Genomic DNA, 21,710 nt, shown 5'->3' with positions numbered 1-21,710 from the left:
CAATTGAACAATCATCTTAGAAATAAATTTATCAAATACACTGATAATCCTAATAAGGACAATTGGGACGGTTATCAAAGGGCCAAGAGTGAGAGAGAGACTTTTCTATCTAAAAATCAGATACAGGAAGATATGAAAAACAAAGCCACATTTGGTACTTTCTCCCCGAAGACTGCCAAAATGCTATCAAATATTTCCAAAAGTAAGAGGAAAAACAATTACATAGGAACAATCATATCAGAGGGTAAAAAGTATAATACTCCGAAGGATATCGTTGAGCAATTTCAATTATTCTATCAGAAAATATACTCCCCTGCAGAAGTTGACCAAGAGGCGAAAAAGTCTTTTTGGGAAAGTATTAAATTACCAAAAATCTCCTCAGATCACCTAAATATCTTGAATAAAGAGATTACCACAGAGGAGACACTTACTGCAATTAAAGAGGCAGTTTTGGGGAAAGCACCTGGGCCCGACCAATTACCGATTGAATTTTATAAAATATTATTGGAGGAGACTGTTCTGATTCTTACAGATCTGTTTAATAAATATTTTCTGCTGCATTCTGGACCCTCTCGGTTCTTCACCGCCTCAAATATTACCCTTATCTTAAAGAAGGATAAAGATCCTAATTTAATGGACTCATATAGACCAATCTCACTTCTGAATAGCGACTATAAGCTATTAGCAAATATACTAGCTAACCGTCTTAAAAAGGTTATAGGAGAAGTTATTCATCCGGATCAAACCGGATTCATTCCCGGTAGGTCAGCACAGAAAAACATAAGAAGGGCTATGACTATAATCGAATATATATTAGCATCCCATAGGACGGGGTCAGGGCTGAAGCAAGATTTTGCGTTGTTAACGGTTGATGCAGAAAAAGCCTTTGACTCCGTCCTATGGGATCATCTGTTAACAGCTTTAAACAATTTTGGTTTCTCAGGTCACTTCTATGAATATATTTCACTCCTCTACCAGAACCCAATTTCTTTTCTTAATATTAATAATCTGTTATCTGACCCAATTACACTGCATAAGGGAACAAGACAGGGTTGCCCTCTTTCACCATTATTATTTGATATAGCCATTGAACCTTTGGCGGTGAAGAGCCGAGAGATCTTGGAAGGTATAAGAATAAAGCAGCATAAAGTTACGCTTTCACTTTATGCAGATGATATCCTCTTCTATATAAGAAACTCTGCTAAAAATATCCCAATCTTAATTAATATTCTATCAGAATTCAGTAAATTTGCTGGGTACAGAATAAATCTTTCCAAGTCAGAGATTCTCTGGATTATAAAAAATAGAAATAGCTATATACAAAACCCCTTTAAATTAACAGATAAATCTATTAAATATCTGGGAATAATCCTCTCAGGAAACCCAGAGGAATGGTACCACATGAATCTCGCTCCTATTTGGAGAAGTTGTCTAGCCGAAATTCAGAAATGGAGCAAACTCCCCCTGTCACTCTCTGCAAAAATAGCATTGATCAAAATGCGAACGCTTCCAAAATTACTGTTTTTTATTCAGAATATTCCTTCATTTCTGCATAGGGCTGATATTAAAAAGTTTAATACGGCTTGTTCTACTTTTCTCTGGGCCCCAAAGAAACCCCGTATCTCACTATCGAGGTTAATGCATCCTAAAGATTTGGGCGGATTAGCTCTGCCAAATTTAGTAAATTACAATCTGGCATGCCTTGCCCGAATTGCTCTGGACTGGCTCACAGGAGCAAATTTTATTGCGAGCTCTGATGTGGAAGAGGGTATCATAGCGCCATATGCCCTTAAGGCATTGCTACACACTGCCCACCCAACAAAGGTCCGGGATCTCTCATTAAAACATACATTCTATAATGTTGTTCTTGCGTGGCATAAAATCTGCAAATTATTAAAAGTAGAAAACACACTTTCTCGTTATTTACCGATCAGGGGTAATCCTGATTTCAAGGGTGGTTGCGAATCATCAGCCTTTAGGAAATGGTTTGTTAATGAGTTGAGGTTTATGAATCAGTTAGTAGACCCAGTTACAAATCATATAAAAACATTTGAATCACTAACTAGAGAATTTCAGTTGGATAAAAGATCTTTCTATGCTTATTTACAAATAAGACATTTCTATTACAGTAAGAAACCTATGGTCGAGGACCCTTGGACTCTGGGTCCACTAGATCCTGTTATTAACAGATTTTCACGGGGAAACTATTCTATATCATATATCTATAGATTGCTGATATTGAAGGAGGCAGAGATGAAGGTGGATAACCTTTTTTCCATCTGGAAATCAGACTTTCCTGAATTGGACAGGGGTTATTTCCAGGAGAGTTTTGATAGGGCAAGAACATTTTCAAGCAGTATGGCAATTAGAGAATCTCATTGTAAGCTTCTTAATAGGGCCTATTTAACGCCTAGTAAGATGGCTAAATGGAAGGGGGATATGTCTTGTTATAGATGCAATTTTCCGTCGGCAGACTTATTCCATCTATTCTATGCCTGCCCAAAAATGATCAAACTTTGGAAACAAGTGGAATATTGGTTGAATAGATTTCTGCCAGATAGAACGGTATTGAAGCCCCTGGCAATCTTTTTCTTGGTGTCGAATAAAACTCATAATAAGCCTCTGATAAATACTTTAATTCTCCTAGTCAGACAGATGATACTTAAAGCATGGAAGGAGAAAAATGCCCCTAGTATAGCTTCAGTTATAAACAATGTTCATTATCAAATGCTACTAGAACTATATGATCCGCTAATATTTGAGGAAAATAAATTAAGAAAATACTTTGCTAAATGGGATAAGGTAATTCTGAGCAGACCTAGTGAGGTCCAGTTACAGATATTAAAAGTTTTTCGTAATTCACCGGCTTTTTTACAATTAATTCTATCAGAGAGTTACCCTGACCTTTGGAGACAATGGTTTCTATGAGGCGAAGGGGGGGGGGGCCCGGGCGGAGGGAAGAGAGTTAGGATAGGCTGTTCCTTTTTTTTTCTTTTCTTTTCCCTTTTATGTATGTATGGAATTCCAATAATGAGAGAAAATAGAGGAGCAGACGCTGTCTGAGATTCCAAGACGATGTTATATGTACTGTTGTCATGCTTATTGTGTTTTTTTGAGAAGCAAGATTGTCAAAGTGATGACACATGTAATGCTGTTATTTTCATTGTCTTTGAAGCTTAATGTTGAAGCTGTATATGATTTTGAATCCCTCAATAAAGGAAAAAAATATTTAAAAAAAAAAAAAAAAGGGACAGTCTAGGCCACAATAAAGGGCATTCAGCTCTTTTTTCAGTGCCCAAAATCCCTAATCTAAAAAATAAAAAAAATCCGGCAGAGAAGGTCCTCTTAGAGGCAGCAGTGAAGTCTTCTTGGAACCAGTGACATCTTCCATCTTCATCCAGGACCAAGCTGGCCCGGAGCGGAGATGACTGCGGAACTGAAGACCGTTGACCGTGGAGCCATGGAGGATCCTCTTCGTATGATCACCGCTGTACACTAAATATTGAATGCAAGTTACACGATTAAATATGGCGTCAATTGCATTCCTATTGGCTGATTTGAATCTTCAAATTCAAATCAGCCAATAGGATGAGAGCTACTGAAATCCTATTGGCTGATTTGAACAGTACCTATTTGGGACTTAGAGTTAGGATTTTTTTTTTAGATTGGGGATTTTGGGTTTAGTAATTGAAATAGGTTAATTGCATTGTGGGGGTTTGGCGGTTTAGGGGTTAATAGATTAATTAGGTTAATTGCAAAGTGGATTAATGGCAGTTTAGGGGTTAATATATTTATTAGGTTAATTGAGATGTGGGTTAATGGTGGATTAGGGGTTAATAGTGTAATTAGGTTAAATGCGATGTGGGTGAATGGCGGGTTAGGGGTTAATACATATATTAGGGAGATCCCGATGTGGGTGAATGGCGGATTAGGGGTTAATAGTTTAAGTAGGCATATTTTGTTTTGGGGGGTTGTCAGTTTAGAGGTTAATACTTTTATTATTAGTTGCGATGTGGGGGGATTGCAGACATAGGGTTTTTTACGTGTCGGGTTTATTTTTGGGAGGAGTGTTAGACTTTTACGGAAGATTTAACTTTTATTTTATTTTCTTAGGCGCCGGCAGTTTCTAACGTGCCGTAAGTCACTGGCAACTCCAGAAATTTGTATTACGCACATTTCTGGACATCACTAGTTTATCCGACTTACGGATTTTTATGAACTGCCGGCGGGGTTTATGTGATTCCCCGATGTGTGAGGGGAAATTATGGGTGACGCAGGTTTCAGCAGTTACACGGAAGCCTGCGCCGTATATATGTAATCTCACCCTGGATCTGTTAGCTGATCCTAAAGACTGGACTCGGGAAATATGCACTATAGCTTATCATTGTATCAGACAGCTGCATAGTGTTGGCAAATAGATTCCATTATAATTCACTTAAAAAAATAACTATTTTCCTTTAATTTGTCTTTCAGCAAACTAATGAAAGCCACTGAAAGATGAAATACATATTGAGCTTTAATGTTCAGAAAAAATATTTAACATGTTCATTATTTAAATTGTTCTTTGTGAAATCTTTTTTCTTTTCTTTTCATTTTTGCTCCAAAAATAAAATAATACATGTAAATGTTAGAGGTCAAATAACTTTTTGTTTTTCTTTTTAAATAGATCTTTACCTCCAATGGTCTCCCTAAAACAGCCTCCCATACCAACCATAATTAATTCATAGGCAAACTTAAAGGGACATTATACACTAGATTTTTCTTTGCATAAATGTTTTGTAGATGATCCATTTTTATAGCCCATACAGTTTTGTTTTTTTTAAATGGATAGTTTTGCTTATTTTTAAATAACATTACTCTGATTTTCAGACTCCTAACCAAGCCACAAAGTTTTAGGAAAATACCAAGGTATACCTTCTCCAGCTTGCTTCTGTTTGTGTAAAGTGTTTGTGTAAAGGGTCTTTTTATATGCAAAAGAAGGGGGAGGGGGGAGTGTCTGCTATTTCCCACATGCAGTGGGTGTTCCAGTAACCTTTTAAACAGTGCTAAACTGGAAGCTTCTAAGTAAGTTTTTAAACAGTTTTATACTGGATTTTTATATCAGTATCTGTGCATCTTATTCTTTATAGTAGTGTCTCTTTAATTAGCATGATGTTAATTTGTTGAAAGCTCATATATAACATTAAAACATACAATGGCTGATGAGGGATGGGAGAGAAGAGGTCTTAGTTCAAAATGTCTCTTTATTTTACTGATAGAGCACTTAAAGGACCAGTACATTCAGTAGATTTGCATAGTCAACAAATGCATGATAAAAAGACAATGCAATAGCAATTAGTCTGAACTTCAAATGAGCAGTAGATTTTTTTCTGACAAATTTCAGTTTTGTCTTATTCCACTCCCCCTGTATCATGTGACAGCCATCAGCCAATCACAAATGTATATACACATATTCTGTGAATTCCTGCACATGCTCAGTAGGAGCTGGTGACTCAAAAAGTGTAAATATAAAAAGACTACACATTTTGTTAATGGAAGTAAATTGGAAAGTTGTTTAATTTTGACTTGAGTGCCCCTTTAAAGGGATAACATTTTTTTCTTTTGTGATTCAGACAGGGCATACCATTAAAACAAGTTTCCAATTTACGTCTCTTATTAAATGGGCTTTGTTCCCATTATATTCAGTATTAAAGAGATACCTAGGTAGGCAACTGGAGCACTACATGGATGGAAACAGTGCTGCCATCTAGTGCTCTTGCAAATGGATAACATTCTTGCAAAACACCTGCCATATAGTGCTCCAGAAATGCTTTTCAACAAAAGATACCAAGAGAACAAATACACTTATATAAAATAAGTAAATTAGAAAGTTGTTTAAAATTGCATGCTTTGTCTGAATCATGATTTAAAAATGTTGAGTTTCATATCCCTGTAAAAATGAAACTTTGAGGCAAGGTAGATTTTCGCACTAGTAATAGTAATAGTATCCTAAAAATGTAAGTAGGCAAATGTCACAGTTAGAAAGTGCAATACTGAAGTAGTAAATGGAGTATTAATGGCCAATGAAAATCAAAAATCAAACTTTTGTGATCTAAATGGAGCCTGCAGTTTTATTAGGCTTTTCGGTTTACTTCTGTTATCCTGGTAAAATATTTTATAAATAAATAAATAAATAAATATACTTTCATTGAAAAGTATACTTAGGTAGGCTCAGGCCAGCAATGCTATACTGGGAGCCAGCCAGTGATTGGCCGGTATGCACATATGCCTCTTGCTATTGGCTCACCAGATGTTCAGTAATGGTGTTTGTAGTTTAAAAATTAATGAAGTAATGAATGAAGTAATGAATGAAGTTTGGTCTATCTGTATCATTTTATAATTCTGGGCAGAAAAACTTTCTAATGTGCTACTAAACTGAACCTGGTAGCATTCTGTAACTATTTCATAACATAGGAAAGCCACTTTAACTTCTAAGTAGATAACAGAAATCCTAAGAAGTCCAGACAGATAGATAGATAGATAGATAGATAGATATTAATAGATAGATATAGATAGATATAAATAGATAGATATAGATAGATATTAATAGATAGATAGATATTAATAGATAGATATAGATAGATATTAATAGATATACTATTGGCCATTTTCAGATGAATATGTCAGTCTGTTATAGTTAAAGGGATACTAAACCCAAATTGTTTCTTTAATGATTCAGATAGAGCATGCAATTTTAAGCAACTTTCTTATTTACTCCTGTTATAAATGTTTTGTTCGTTCTCTTGTTATCTTTATTTGAAAAAGGAGAAATGTAAGCTTAGGAGCCAGCCCATTTTTGGTTCAGAACCCTGGGTAGCCCTTGCTGATTGGTGGCTACATTTAACCACCAATCAGAAAGCGCTAGCCAGGTGATAAACCAAAAATGGGCTGGCTCCTAAGATTACATTCCTGCTTTTCAAATAAAGATAGCAAGAGAACAAAGAAAATTTGATAATAGGAGTAAATTAGAATGTTGCTTAAAAATGCATGCTCTATCTGAATCATTAAAGAAAAAAATTGGGTTTAGTGTCCCTTTAAACAGCTGAATGATGATACCTTTACTTTTATATATAAGTAAAGGGCAGTGTACCCAGGTAAGCACAAACTAAAGACTTTCCAATACTTTTTTTTTCTTCACACCCTATGCTCATTGAATGTCCTAGCCCTAGGATTTCATATTCAGCAGAAAAAAACAGACCTCAGTAATCACTTATGCCTGTATTTGATCCAAAACCCAGGGTGCTGTTATTCCAACTCCATAATGAATTGATTTTGAATACCTTCCCAGTTTTCTTTGGAAGTGTCACTATGATCACTGGATAGCATTGCATAGTAGAAGTTTTAGGGCTCATCAAGAAGAATAATTTGGTTAGTAGTCTCTGTTAACATTAAAGGGACATATTAATACAATAACAAAAAGTTGTAATGTGTTGAACATTTTAATATTACACAAATACTTATGTTTGTTCATCAGGTGCACTGCTATGCTGTTACTGAGCAGGTCATATTAATTGGCTGCTTCATGGGTAAGCAGCTTTTGATTGGCTCACCGCAGGTGTGATTTTAACTATTTATTTAACTGGGACATTTGTGCTGTAATAATTTACCATATAAAATGTACAGGACGTTTAAATCAACTACTGATTTTTCCCAATCGGTTTAAAATGTGTAAAAATGTTGCAGTTAATTTAATTTAGTTGCAAAACTTTTTATTAATTACAAATACATTTTAAACCAGTGTGTAAACTCATTGGGCTCCGTTTATAAAAAAAAGTGGATGCAGCATTTTTAGTTCCAGCTGTACAGGCTTGCGTGAATGAGACTGCAACACTATTTAAGTAGAGGCGGTCTTAAAGGGACATGAAACCCAAACATTTTCTTTCATGATTTAGACAGAGCATGTGATTTTAAACAATTTTCCAAATTGCTTCTATTATCTAAATTGCTTCATTATCTTGGTATCCTTAGTTGAAAAGCATATCTAGGTAGGCTCAGGAGCAGCAATGCATTACTGGGAGCTAGCAACTGATTGGTGGCTGCACAAACTGCCTCTTTTCATTGGTTCACCAGATGTCTTCAGATAGCTCCAGTAATGCACAGATACTCCTTTAAAAAAAGATACCAAGAGAATGAAGTAATAATAAATTGGAAAGATATTTAAAATCGCATGCTCTATTTGAATAATAAAAAATAAGAAAATGAAAAATGTTGCATTTCATGTCCTTTAAAGCTGCTACTTAAAGGGACACTGAACACAATTTTTTTCTTTCGTGATTTAGATAGAGCATGCAATTTTAAGCAACTTTCTAATTTACTCCTATTATCCATTTTTATTCGTTATTTTGCTATCTATATTTGAAAAAGAAGGCATCTAAGGTTTTTTTTTTGGTTCAGACTGCTGGACAACACTTTTTTATTGGTGGATGAATTTATCCACCAATCATCAAGAACAACCCAAGTTGTTCACCAAAAATGGGCCGGCATCTAAACTTACATTCTTGCATTTCAAATAAAGATACCAAGAGACTGAAGAAAATTTGATAATAGGAGTAAATTGGAAAGTTGCTTAAAATGTCATGCTCTATCTGAATCATGAAAAAATGGGTTCAGTGTCCCTTTAACCTTTTATGCACCTCAAGGGTAGGCGGAGTTAAATCATCCTGGATGGATCTGACCAGGATGATTGACAAACCATTATTTTGTTTAATTGGTTGTCTGACTAGACCTTGAAAAATGGGCCACATTTAGCCTACGTAGGTCATTTATGATTTTCAGAAGAAATTCATATACCATGACTGCTTTGAGGTCTTCAGTTTAGTCTTGCATTCCCTAAATGGGATGTATCTTAACTGTTATTAATTAGTCTCCCAGAATTACCAAGCAAATTAATTTATCATTCAACTACCAGTTGTAAAACATATACACAATTTACTGATTCTTACAGCAACATTCTATTGTAAAACTAAAGATGTCTATTTCATTAGAGCTTTTTCATTTTAATCACATCTCATTTTGCATTATTTGTTTAACCTATGAAGATGCTTTAAACAGATAAAGTTGGCCCTGCAGGTGTATTACATTGCTGCTCTTGATTCGCCATGACTGGAGTGCCATATTTACATATCTATGAATCACTGGTCTGAGGAGACAAATGTTTCAGTGTCTATGACCACTTTGTAGGGATTAAATATATGTTGTAAAATGTGAATTATCAAAAATGGAAATGTTCTAAGGAAATATAACATTTTATATTTCCATTTCTAAGCCTGCTTTAATTAAAGAAAACAGTAACCATATGAAAACTCTTAGGGGTAGATTTATTAATAGTCGAGCGGACATGAATCACTTTAGTGAATCATATATGATTAGAATTGTACAATATCCATACAATGGCGAAAATGATCTCTTTGGATGTCTATGATAATTTTAATGTGCACAAGACCCTCTATCATTACGGCTGTGCGCTGCGCATGCTCTAAATCTTTGTGCATGCTTATTTTTTTCTGTACATGGGTAGTAACCAAATTGAAAAGAATTAACCACAAATAACTCATTTTAAACTTGAATTGTATTAAAGGGCCATGGAAACCAAAGATTTTCTTTCATGAGTCAGTTAGAGCATACAATTTTAAACAACGTTCCACTTTTTGTTTATTATCTCAATTGCTTCATTCTCTTGGTATCCTTTGTTGAAAGCTAGCTTCTGATTGGTGGCTGAACATTTTCATTGGCTTACAAATGTGTTCAGCTAGCTCCCAGGAGTGCATTGTTGCTCCTTCAATAAAAAATACCAAGAGAATGAAGCAACATTTAAAGAAAACTGGAAAGTTGTTTAAAAAATGTATAATCTATCTGAATCATGAAAGAAAAAAAAATTGTGTTTCATGTCCCTTTAATACCTCTCAATCTTCTTGATGCTGACAATCTCTTTTCATTCGGTAATAACATTCTTAAATCTTGAGTGATATGAATGCTCTTAAGTGAACTTTTAAAAACTGGCAAATCTACAATTGAGATTCTTAAGTTCAAATTGTTCACCTTTAATTCCTTACAACCTGTCATTCACTTAATGTTTTATTCATATATTCTTTATTATCCTCTTCCAACACATTGTTTGTTTTTGCTTTAGAGTCTGAAGTTACTGCTCAGGGACCTTATTATATCCAATTGTTATTGAGGGGGGCAAGTGATATTACCTTTCCTCCTCCAAGGAACAAGAGTGGAAAGGAGGCCAAGTTCATCATCTCTTTATTCATTCCCTTCTTCAGTTGTGAAAGAACTCATGTTGTATCCCGCTTCTATAATTAAGTCCAGTTGTGCCAGGCAATATCTTGACTTCAGACCACCAGGAAATGATTGCATTAACTTTATCCCCCATTGTCATTAAAGCAGCGTGTTGCAGGTGTCTCCTGCTATAAACCTTTTAGTTAAACCAAAGAACATAAGGGGCTGGATGAACTAAAGTCAGATACATTTTATTGCTGCCTCTTTGCATTTGTGAGTGACAAAAATCTCTAGAGACAGATATTCCTCTTGAAGAGTATTATATCTCTGGTGTAAGATAATGTGACACGCTTCTATTAGACCTGTGTTATCTAAACTCTACTCACTCATGTTCTCATTCAGATCCCTCCTAAGTACATATTTTTGTATATAGGAAGCCAATATTTCTTTTGGATATAATTATGACTTATGAATTCAAATGATTTCATCTTGGCTCAGGAATAGAAATTTCCAGCATACCACTAGTCTTTAACTAAAGCTTTAGATTTTTCATATATATGACATTTACCTGACTAGTAACGTTTACCCTTGGCTAGTAAATTTTTTGGCCTGATTAGTGGCACTCACTGATATTTCTCAAGCCAACTGCTTATTAACTTATTCATTTTTCAAATGCAATGATCTCAATATAGTTCAATAACACCCAAATACAGCTTCAGTTTTGGCTTACAGGTTTATATTAGTTTTGAATAAACACAGATCAAGACCAGGCATATAGAAACATTGATTTTGACAGCAGATAAGAACCAGAACGTCCATTGAGATTGCTTATATTTCCTTTTAATGTGTAAGCATAATTAATTATCAAGCCTTATGTATATCCCAGGTATTATTGAGTTTCTTTAAAGAATTTTTTCCTACACCATTATTGGAAGTTTATTCGATAGATCGGCCAAACTTTCTTTAAAGAAGTACTCTCTTAAATTACATTTTAATTTATCACCATGCAACTTGAGATGTCAACCCTTTTTCTGGTGTTGCTTTCTTTTTGGCAAATATTTAATTTTAAATGGTGCAAATATATTAATTTTAAATGGTGTCTGTCTCATTACCTCTCCTCCGTCTCTTTTCTAAGCTATACATATTAAAGGGACATGAACCCAATTTTTCATGATTCAAATAGAGCATGCAATTTTCAATAACTTTCAAATTTATTTCTATTATCTAATTTGTCTAATTTGTTTTATTCTCTTTGTATCCTTTGTTGAATGGTATACCTACAGTGGATATAAAAAGTCTACACACCCCTGTTAAAATGTCAGGTTTCTGTGATGTAAAAAAACGAGACAAAGATAAATCATTTCAGAACTTTTTCCACCTTTAATGTGACCTATAAACTGTACAACTCAATTGCAAAACAAACTAAAATCTTTTAGGTGGAGGGAAGTAGAAATAAAAAACTAAAATAATATGGTTGCTACTTTGTTGAAGCACCCTTTGATTTTATTACAGCACTCAGTCTTTTTGGGTATGAGTTTTTCAGCATGGCACATCTTGCCCACTCTTCTTTGCAAAAACACTCAAAATCTGTTAGATTGTGAGGGCATCTTTTGTGCACAGCCCACTTAAGATCACCACACAGATTTTCGATTGGATTCAGGTCTGGCCTCTGACTGGGCCATTCCAAAACTTTAATCTTCTTCTGGTGAAGCCATTCCTTTGTTGATTTGGATGTATGCTTTGGGGTGTTGTCATGCTGAAAGATGAAGTTCCTCTTCATGTTCAGCTTTCTAGCAGAAGCCTGAAGGTTTTGTGCCAATATTGTCTGGTATTTGGAACTGTTCATAATTCCCTCTACCTTGACTAAGGCCCCAGTTTCAGCTGAAGAAAAACAGACCCAAAGCATGATGCTGCCACCATAATGCTTCACTGTGGGTATGGTGTTCTTTTGGTTATATGCAGTGTTGTTTTTGAGCCGAACATATCTTTTGGAATTATGGCCAAAAAGTTTAATCTTGGTTTCATCAAACCAGAACACCTTTTGCGACATGCTTTTGGGAGACTTCAGATGTGTTTTTGCAAAATTTAGCTGGGCTTGGATGTTTTTTTTCGTAAGCAAAGGCTTCCGTCTTGCCACTCTACCCCATAGCCCAGACATATGAAGAATACGGGCGATTGTTGTCACATGCACCACACAGCCAGTACTTGCCAGATATTCCTGCAGCTCCTTTAATGGTGCTGTACGCCTCTTGGCAGCCTCCCATACCAGTTTTCTTCTCGTCTTTTCATCAATTGTGGAGGGACGTCCAGTTCTTGGTAATATCACTGTTGCACCATATTTTCTCCACTTGATGATGACTGTCTTTACTCTGTTCCATGGTATATCTAATGCCTTGGGAATTCTTTTGTACCATTCTCCTGACTGATACCTTTTAACTATGAGATCCCTCTGATGCTTTGGAAGCTCTTTGCGAACCATGGCTTTTGCTGTAGGTTGCGACTAATAAAATGTCAGGAAAGACCTACTAGAACAGCTGAACTTTATTTGGGGTTAATCAGAGGCAATTTAAATGATGGCAGGTGTGTACTGCTACTGTCTATTGCTCAATTCTAAACACAGCTACACCCCCAGTTATAAGAGGGTGTGCACACTTATGCAACCATATTATTTTATTTTTTTATTTTTACTTCCCTCCACCTAGAAGTTTCAGTTTGTTTTTCAATCAAGCTGTACAGTTTATAGGTCACATTAAAGGTGGAAAAAGTTCTGAAATTATTTATCTTTGTCTCATTTTTTTTACATCACAGAAACCTGACATTTTAACAGGGGTGTGTAGACTTTTTATATCCACTGCTAGGTAGGTTCAGACTGATTGGTAACTGCACATATATGCCACTTTTTTTTGGCTTTCAGCTAGCTCACAGTAGGACATTGCTGCTTTTTAACAAAGAATACCAAGAGAATGAAGAACATTAGATAATAGAAGTAAATTGAAAAGTTGTTTAAAATGATATCTTCTATCTGAATCATGAAAGAAAAAAATTTGGGGAAGTGTTTCCTTGTAAGTTTTTTCAGACTATATACCAGTTTAAAAAACATCCACTTAATAGTTTCTACATTCTAGTATATTTATATCCTTTAGCAGATAAGGTCTCCATCACTGTACACAATATTCAAGGTGAGGCCTAAGTAGGAATCTTTTAAGTGGAATAAAAATGTAATCCTATACAGCATCCTACGGCCTTACATGCTGTCCTACATTAATAAATACACTTTAAATTATCAGAAATAATATGTCTAGTTCCTCATTTGTTACTGTAAGCCACTGGTGTTGTAATTACTCTTTTTTAAACTATATATCCCATTAATTTATCTTATTATGACTTTTGATCTTCCTCTTTTGGATGTCAAAGTTATAAATTTTTTATGTTAACTGCAAATAAGATAGACCTTCCCTTGAGACACCTACCAATATCACTGATGAATACATCATACACATAGGCCAATATTGACAACCAAATCACTCACCAAAGCAAACCAAAATATACTCACAATACAACGCACTACTCAAGTGCAAGCAGAGCAGTCTGAAATAATCAGCAGCTTCCCAGCTCGCTCATTCCACCGTAGGATCCAATTAGCCCATGTAGTTTGATATTCCCAGAGGTGTATTGAAGGATAATTATCCCAGACTGCTCTGTTTGCACTAGTGCAGCACACTGTATTGTGGGTAAATTTTCACATGGGATTTGGTTGCCAAAATTCAGTTTGGAGATACAACACCATTGGAGCGCCCTCTAAATAGAGCATAAGTATTATGGTGGATGGTATTGTATTACAGTGAGTATTTTATCCCAAACAAGAGCTTTGGTAATGTATATCGTTAGAGAAAGGAAATGGTTGTTATTTTTTTCAAGCACACCTTTGCTGTAGATACTTTCATAAGATATTTTTCTAAATGCACCCCTGGTTTTGCCATAATAAGGAAACTTTTGAAGCTGGATGTTGACCTATTTATTATATTTTGAACATCCTCTTGCTCCAATTCCTTTTGCAACAAAGTGTCATACTTTATGTTTAGAACCATCTAGTATTTAAAGTGAATGTCAATTTTGATGCTAAAGTGTCCAGTTTTTAAAAATTTGATTAAAAACTGGGGCACTTTAATTCATCAAAATTTACTCGTGTTGTGAAAAAATACCGTACCTTTTTAACTTGACAGCCGCTCCAGCTTCCTCCACCTATCGCAAAGCCTCTTCCTGGGTCTAAAATGAGGAATCCGGCTTCCTCCAATCACGGCATTGAATCAGACACTGATTCCCCTGGGGGGGAAGCCGTGATTGGAGGATGACCTATCCATCATTTCTGACATCAGAAATGGCTTGCAACGACCAGAGGAAGCTGGAGCTGCTGTCAAGTTTGAAAGGTAAGTTTTTTTCACAACAGGAGTGAAATGTAAATTTTGATGAATTAAAGTGCCCCTGTTTTTAATCAAATTTTTAAAAACCGGGCACTTTAGCATCAAAATTGACATTCACTTTAATTGGCAATGAGAGTGGACTATAAATTTAAAATCATGATGCTGATAATGCAATCAAGCACAACGGAATGGCAGTGGCGCATTAATTACATACATTGTTTATGGCAACAATATTTATTTGCGATTAGTGTGCCTCTTAAAATTGTTTATAAGTTCAGCATTTTCCAATAACTGATATAATTGTTTGTCCTCAGAATTAGATGCAAAACAGGTCTTAGGTATATGTGTTATTATTGTCAGTATGATGATGATTATAATGATTACTATTATTATTATTATTATTATTAATAATAATAATAAAGTGCAATAGTGGTGGACAATGAAAGGAGAAGATGCATAATGAATTACTGGTTTTAATTAATAATCAATGCATATATGATTATAAGGAAATGAAATAAGGTAGATTTAGATCTCTTTTGGTTCCAGTTGTAGTGTAAGCCAAGGGTAATCATTTATATAAATAGTAGATGGGTCACTCTTTTATCTATACCGTTCCAATGCAATTCTTAGATGCAAAATATATTTATATTGATCAGAAACGTGTTGTTATTGCTATTATAGAGCAAGAGGGGCAGATACTCAAAAGATAAATGTACATAATGAATAGCAAATTCTAATTAATAATTGATATATTTGTCATATGTTTGACATGGAAGTAAATATAAATTAGATTTATTTATTGATCGTATGAATTTTATAATTTCCTAACACATGAAAAATGATCAAGACAGATAAGCTGTGATATTAATAAAGCAGACAATACTAAAAGTATGAGCATAATTACAGATGAGTCCAGGGCTGACCTAGAAATAATATTATTCAAAGATCAGAAGATAATATAATTTAACTTCTTGGCAACCAGAAAGCCAGGTGACTGTTTAAAGCTGCTTGATCAAAATGCTAATCACTTTTATGTTAAAGGGACAGTCTAGTCATAATTCAACTTTCATGATTCAGATAGGGCATGCAATTTTAAGCAACTTTCCAATTTTACTTGTATCCTCAAATTTGCTTTGTTCTCTTGGTACTATTTGTTGAAAGCTAAACCTAGGTAGGCTCATATGCTAATTTATAAGCCTTGAAGGCTGTGACTTATCTCATGGCATTTTGAAAGGTTTTTATAGCTAGACAGCACTAGTTCATGTGTGCCATAGAGATAACATTGTGCTCACTCCCATGGAGTTATTTATGAGTCAGCACTGATTGGCTAAAATGCAAGTCTGTCAAAAGAACTGAAATAAGTGGAAAGTCTGCAGAGGCTTAGATACAAGGTAATCACAGAGGTAAAAAGTGTATTAATATAACCGGGAATGTATAATAAAGGGATTATCTGTCTTTTTAAACAATAGCAATTCTGAAGTAGACTGCAACCGAAAAGATAGGGGAATATGTGGATAAGTTTTTGCGACCATTTCTTCTTTCGTTAACATCATATGTTAAGGACACTGCGGATCTACTCAGGAAATTAGATGGAGTAGTAGTAAATGAGAATACATTATTGGCCTCTCTAGATGTGGAGGGGCTATATTCCTCCATTCCCCACAAAATAGGACTTTAGGCAATAAAGACATTTCTGGACACAAAAGGTCCCCTTCATTTGGAACATTCTGACTTTGTCATCTCCCTGCTTGAATTTGTCCTTCAGAACAATGTGTTTACATTTGAATGACAAATTTATAAGCAGATATGAGGTATGTATGTAACGTTCTTATCTATTTTCAAGGGTGACACCAGAATTAACTAAACATTTCAGCAATATTCCCTACTCTCTCATACACCTCCATATATTATATTTGCATTTTAATATATATTTTTTTTAAATTTGAGAATTTATTTTTTGATTCATCTTTTATAAATAGTTAAAATATATAACCCTTATAAATCTTAATTCATTTATTTTTGCTAGGGGACAGTTGCCCCTGCAATGGTCTTGGCCTGGTGGCTTTAAGGATTTAGAAACCAACGATAAGGACTTTCCTATTGTTCTGAACATCAGTGGCACTCGTAGTGTGAGAGAGGAAGACTGCGAGGGCATCCCTGGAAAACCCTATTGCAAGTTGTTCAGACTGACTGGTTCCCAGGCCAATGACACCGGGTCTTACTGCTGTCACTACAAGTTCGTCAATGCAAAGATAAAGGGCACCACAGCTGCCAATGTCCATGTATTTGTAAGAGGTAAGGATGTGAGACATTAAATTACCAGTGACCTCATAGGATCAGGATAAGAGTTGTAGATCAAAGGTAAAAAATAAGCAGCACAATAGCACATAAGTAAATATACTTTAAATATCACTAATTAAAAACGTCCAAATGTTTTTCATGAATAAAGCAACTCATAATCTATCCCCTAGTCTTTAGGATATAAGCTCTATTAGTGAACACTGTGACAACCCCACAAGCATAAAAAATGAATCTCCAGAGAATTAAAGGGACATGAAAACCCAAATTGTTCTTTCATGATTCAGATAGAAAATACAATTTAAAAAAAACCTTTCCAATTTACTTCTATTATAAAATTTGCTTTTTCCTCTTGTTTCTCTTTGTTGAAGAGATATCTAGATAGGTAGCGTGCACATGTCTAAAGCACTACATGACAGGAAATACTGCTGCCATCTAGTGATCTTAAAAATGTTTAACATTCTTGCCAAACTACTGGCATATAGTACTGCAGAAACGTGCACGCTCCTGAGCTTGCCTTCTTGCGTTTCAACAAAGGATAACAAAACACAAAGAAGATTTGATAATAGAAGTACATTGGAAAGTTGTTTTAAATTGTATGCTCTAACTGAATCATGAAAGGAAAATGTGGTGTTTTATGTCCCTTTAAGTCTAGTCCACACTAGGGGGCCAATTTATCAAGGGCCGAATGGCCCCTGATGCCCCTGTTTCCTCTGAGGCTGCGGACATCAATCCGCTCGATCCTATACGATCGGGTTGATTGACAGCCCCTGCTAGCGGCCGATTGACCGCAAATCTGCAGGGGGCGGCATTGCACAAGCAGTTCACCAGAACTGTTTGTGTAATGTTAAATGCCGACAGCATATGCTATCGACATTCAGCGATGTCTGTCGGACATTATACGCTACAGCACCATGTCGGACAGACTTTGATAACTCGGCCCCTAAGTCCAGTGTAAATCAAACTGCCAATTTAGAAATAGGGTCCATACAGACACTACTGCACATGATCAGAGCCATTAATACCACAAGCACTCACTGCACATGCTCAGTGCCATTAATACCACAAGCACTCACTGCACATGATCAGTGCCATTAATACCACAAGCATTCACTGCACATGATCAGTGCCATTAATACCACAAACACTCACTGCACATGATCAGTGCCATTAATACCACAAGCACTCACTGCACATGATCAGTGCCATTAATACCACAAGCACTCACTGCACATGATCAGAGCCATTAATACCACAAGCACTCACTGCACATGATCATTGCCATTAATACCACAAGCACTCACTGCACATGATCAGTGCCATTAATACCACAAGCATTCACTGCACATGATCAGTGCCATTAATACCACAAACACTCACTGCACATGATCAGTGCCATTAATACCACAAACACTCACTGCACATGATCAGTGCCATTAATACCACAAGCACTCACTGCACATGATCAGAGCCATTAATACCACAAGCACTCACTGCACATGATCAGTGCCATTAATACCACAAGCACTCACTGCACATGATCAGTGCCATTAATACCACAAGCACTCACTGCACATGATCAGAGCCATTAATACCACAAGCACTCACTGCACATGAGCAATGTAAAAAGCATAGACACAAATCCATATACCCATAGACTAGAGGGAGTTTGATTGTCAGTAGATATAGAACTGATGGCATGGACACTGAGCCTAAAAATTGCTAAGAACATATTGGCGATATACTTTCATTAAATTTATAAACATAAGCTATTTTTTTATCAAACATCTGTCTTGCAAATATTTTGACAATTATAGATTTGCTTGTTTTTATATAAGCTTATGAAAGTCACAAGTAATTATTTTTTTGTCCAATGTCTACTAAAATTTTACATGTGCAGTTGGGATATAAAAATTAACAGTTTGCAAAAATAAAATCTGTTGTGGCAGAACACACTATTTAACATATAGGGCTAGAATTTGAATGTGGCGCTATTTATCTCACCTAACTATGCTGGACTTTGATTTTTTGCACGTGTCGGGTATCGCAGAAATTATTATTAGAATGTAAAAATGTTTTTGCTTGCACACATCATGTTAGAATACAATAAGACGCTTGCAAAGAAACTAAGTTACAATATCGCAACCACGTTAGATGATTATATATAGGTATAGATATATACAGATATACATAGGAATATCTATTTATAAATACTTAGAACATATTCACCTATGTGAAGAGCATTGGAATGTGAAATATTTAAAATAAAAACACAGTATAACACTTTTAAATATGAATATTGCATAAATATGATTTTATGTTTTCATCTTCTTAACTGCACAGTAGAAAAATGTAACTCATACTTTCTGCTGATCATGGATAAAACTATAATTTCATTGTCTCTGATATTTTTTACTTGCACCTTTTAGATTGGGAGCAGCCTTTTATAAGCCAATTTGGAACCATTTTGACTGCAAAAGAGAATACAAGAGTTCCATGCCTTGTTTCGATTCCAGATCTCAATGTCACTGTACATACGGTAAGGTCTTTTGGATTAACCTTTTCACCAAATTTAATTTTGATAGTAGAATCAGAGAAGGTAATTGTCAAGAATACAAATGTACATAAGAAATGATGGATGGACTGGATGCATTGAGAACTGTTGTAAAAATGCAACATATTCATTTATATCATGGAAATTCCCCTGGAAGTGGGAACAAAATACAGAGGCGCCTCTAAGTTCAGCAACAACAACACAAACTCAAATCAGCAGTGAAGATCTATGTTGATGTACTCACATTTAACGAAGCACACTATAGTGCAAATGAAATGGACCGAGGCTTCTGAGCCGCTTGGCTGACTCTATGGCAATGCTTACACAGCAGTTTGTAGTGACGTGTTCTCTCCGTAGTGATTCACTCACTGTGCCGTCCAATAGAGGCTCAACATGCAGGTACTAATGTTTAGTGCAAGGTAAATTGATTTCAATAAGTCATCAGGACAGCGGTAATATATAAAACAAGTGCTTTAATTAATTAAAATACTTTAAAACATCTCAGACAGTGACGCGTTTCTCAGCATGCAACACCGTTTCCTCAAACTGTATTTGTTAAAAACTACCGCTGACCTTTTAAACCTATCTCAACCAATCAATAAATTTCTCAGTGTTTGCCACACCTCCTCTATGACATCACACAATTGTATCACATAATCTATGTTACCATTAGATAGATACAAAAATGTGTAAATTGAATAGTATAATACATATATGTTACATATGTTCCCAAAACCGCAACTATAGGCATAGTTTGTTCAAAAAATGTTAATAGGTACATTCAAGAACATTGTCAGTATATTAACACCTATTTAGCAACGATAATCAATTAATCCTAAGCAATGTGCTCAGTATATCACAATATAGACGAAACCACATTTAAAGTTTATGATGATGTTTACATTTATATGGTAAGTATCTGATGATGGATAAATATGTGTAGCCATAATTATCTCAATCGGTATAGCCGATATCCATTATAAAGTATATGAGAAAAATCCAACTGATGCTGAGCCATAGGGGAGCTCTCCTTTATAAATATCTCATATTCTAAGATATGTACATACAGAATTATAAAAAATAATATAAAATAATATATAATAAATAATATAAAACCCAGTAATAACAACGCCTAAGTGCTACCCTTTTTAAGGTAGCTTTTAGGTGTTGTTATTACTGGGTTTTATATTATTTTTTATAATTTTCTATGTACATATCTTAGAATATGAGATATTTATAAAGGAGAGCTCCCCTATGGCTCAGCATCAGTTGGATTTTTCTCATATACTTTATAATGGATATCGGCTATACCGATTGAGATAATCATGGCTACACATATATATCCATCATCAGATACTTTCCATATAAATGTAAACATCATCATAAACTTTAAATGTGGTTTCGTCTATATTGTGATGTGCTGAGCACATTGCTTAGGATTAATTGATTACCATAGCTAAATAGGTGTTAATATACTGACATTGTTCTTGAATGTACCTATCAACATTTTTTTGAACAAACTATGCCTATAGTTGCGGTTTTGGGAACATATGTAACATATATGTATTATACTATTCAATGTACACATTTTTTGTATCTATCTAATGGTAACATAGATTATGTGATACAATTGTGTGATGTCATAGAGGAGGTGTGGCAAACACTGAGAAATTCATTGATTGGTTGAGATAGGTTTAAAAGGTAAGCGGTAGTTTTTAACAAATACAGTCTGAGGAAACGGCGTTGCACGCTGAGAAACGCATCACTGTCTGAGATGTTTTAAAGTATTTTAATTAAAGCACTTGTTTTATATATTACCGCTGTCCTGATGACTTATTGAAGTCAATTTACCTTGCACTAAACATTGGTACCTGCATGTTGAGCCTCTATTGGACGGCACAGTGAGTGAATCAGTATGGAGAGAACACATCACTACAGCCTGCTGTGTAACCATTGCAATAGAGTCAGCCAAGCGGCTCAGAAGCCTTGGTCCGTTTCATTTGCACTATAGTGTGCTTCGTTAAATGTGAGTACATCAGCATAGATCTTCACTGCTGATTTAAGTTTGTGTTGTTGTTGCTGCACTTAGAGGCGCCTCTGTATTTTGTTCCTACTTCCAGGGGAATTTCCATGATTTCTGATGAGCTTTTCCAGAGAGCAGCGGTTAAGTGTCT

The 21,710-nt window shown here is 35.3% G+C and overlaps 1 protein-coding gene across 1 annotated transcript in view; it reads left to right on the top strand.

Moving 5' to 3' along the window:
* The window catches only part of FLT4 (fms related receptor tyrosine kinase 4), a 276,324-nt gene that overhangs the window by 168,772 nt on the left and 85,842 nt on the right, over nt 1-21,710 (top strand). Inside the window, exons 3-4 of the mRNA XM_053718648.1 lie at nt 16,711-16,979; nt 19,412-19,521. Of these exons, the coding sequence (XP_053574623.1) occupies nt 16,711-16,979; nt 19,412-19,521 (379 nt within the window). The remainder of the gene's footprint in view (nt 1-16,710; nt 16,980-19,411; nt 19,522-21,710) is intronic.

Source organism: Bombina bombina, chromosome 6, assembly GCF_027579735.1.
Source record: "Bombina bombina isolate aBomBom1 chromosome 6, aBomBom1.pri, whole genome shotgun sequence".
NCBI lineage: Eukaryota > Metazoa > Chordata > Amphibia > Anura > Bombinatoridae > Bombina > Bombina bombina.
The sequence above is the reverse complement of the archived record's forward strand: the minus strand, read 5'-3'. Positions and strand labels throughout refer to the sequence as shown.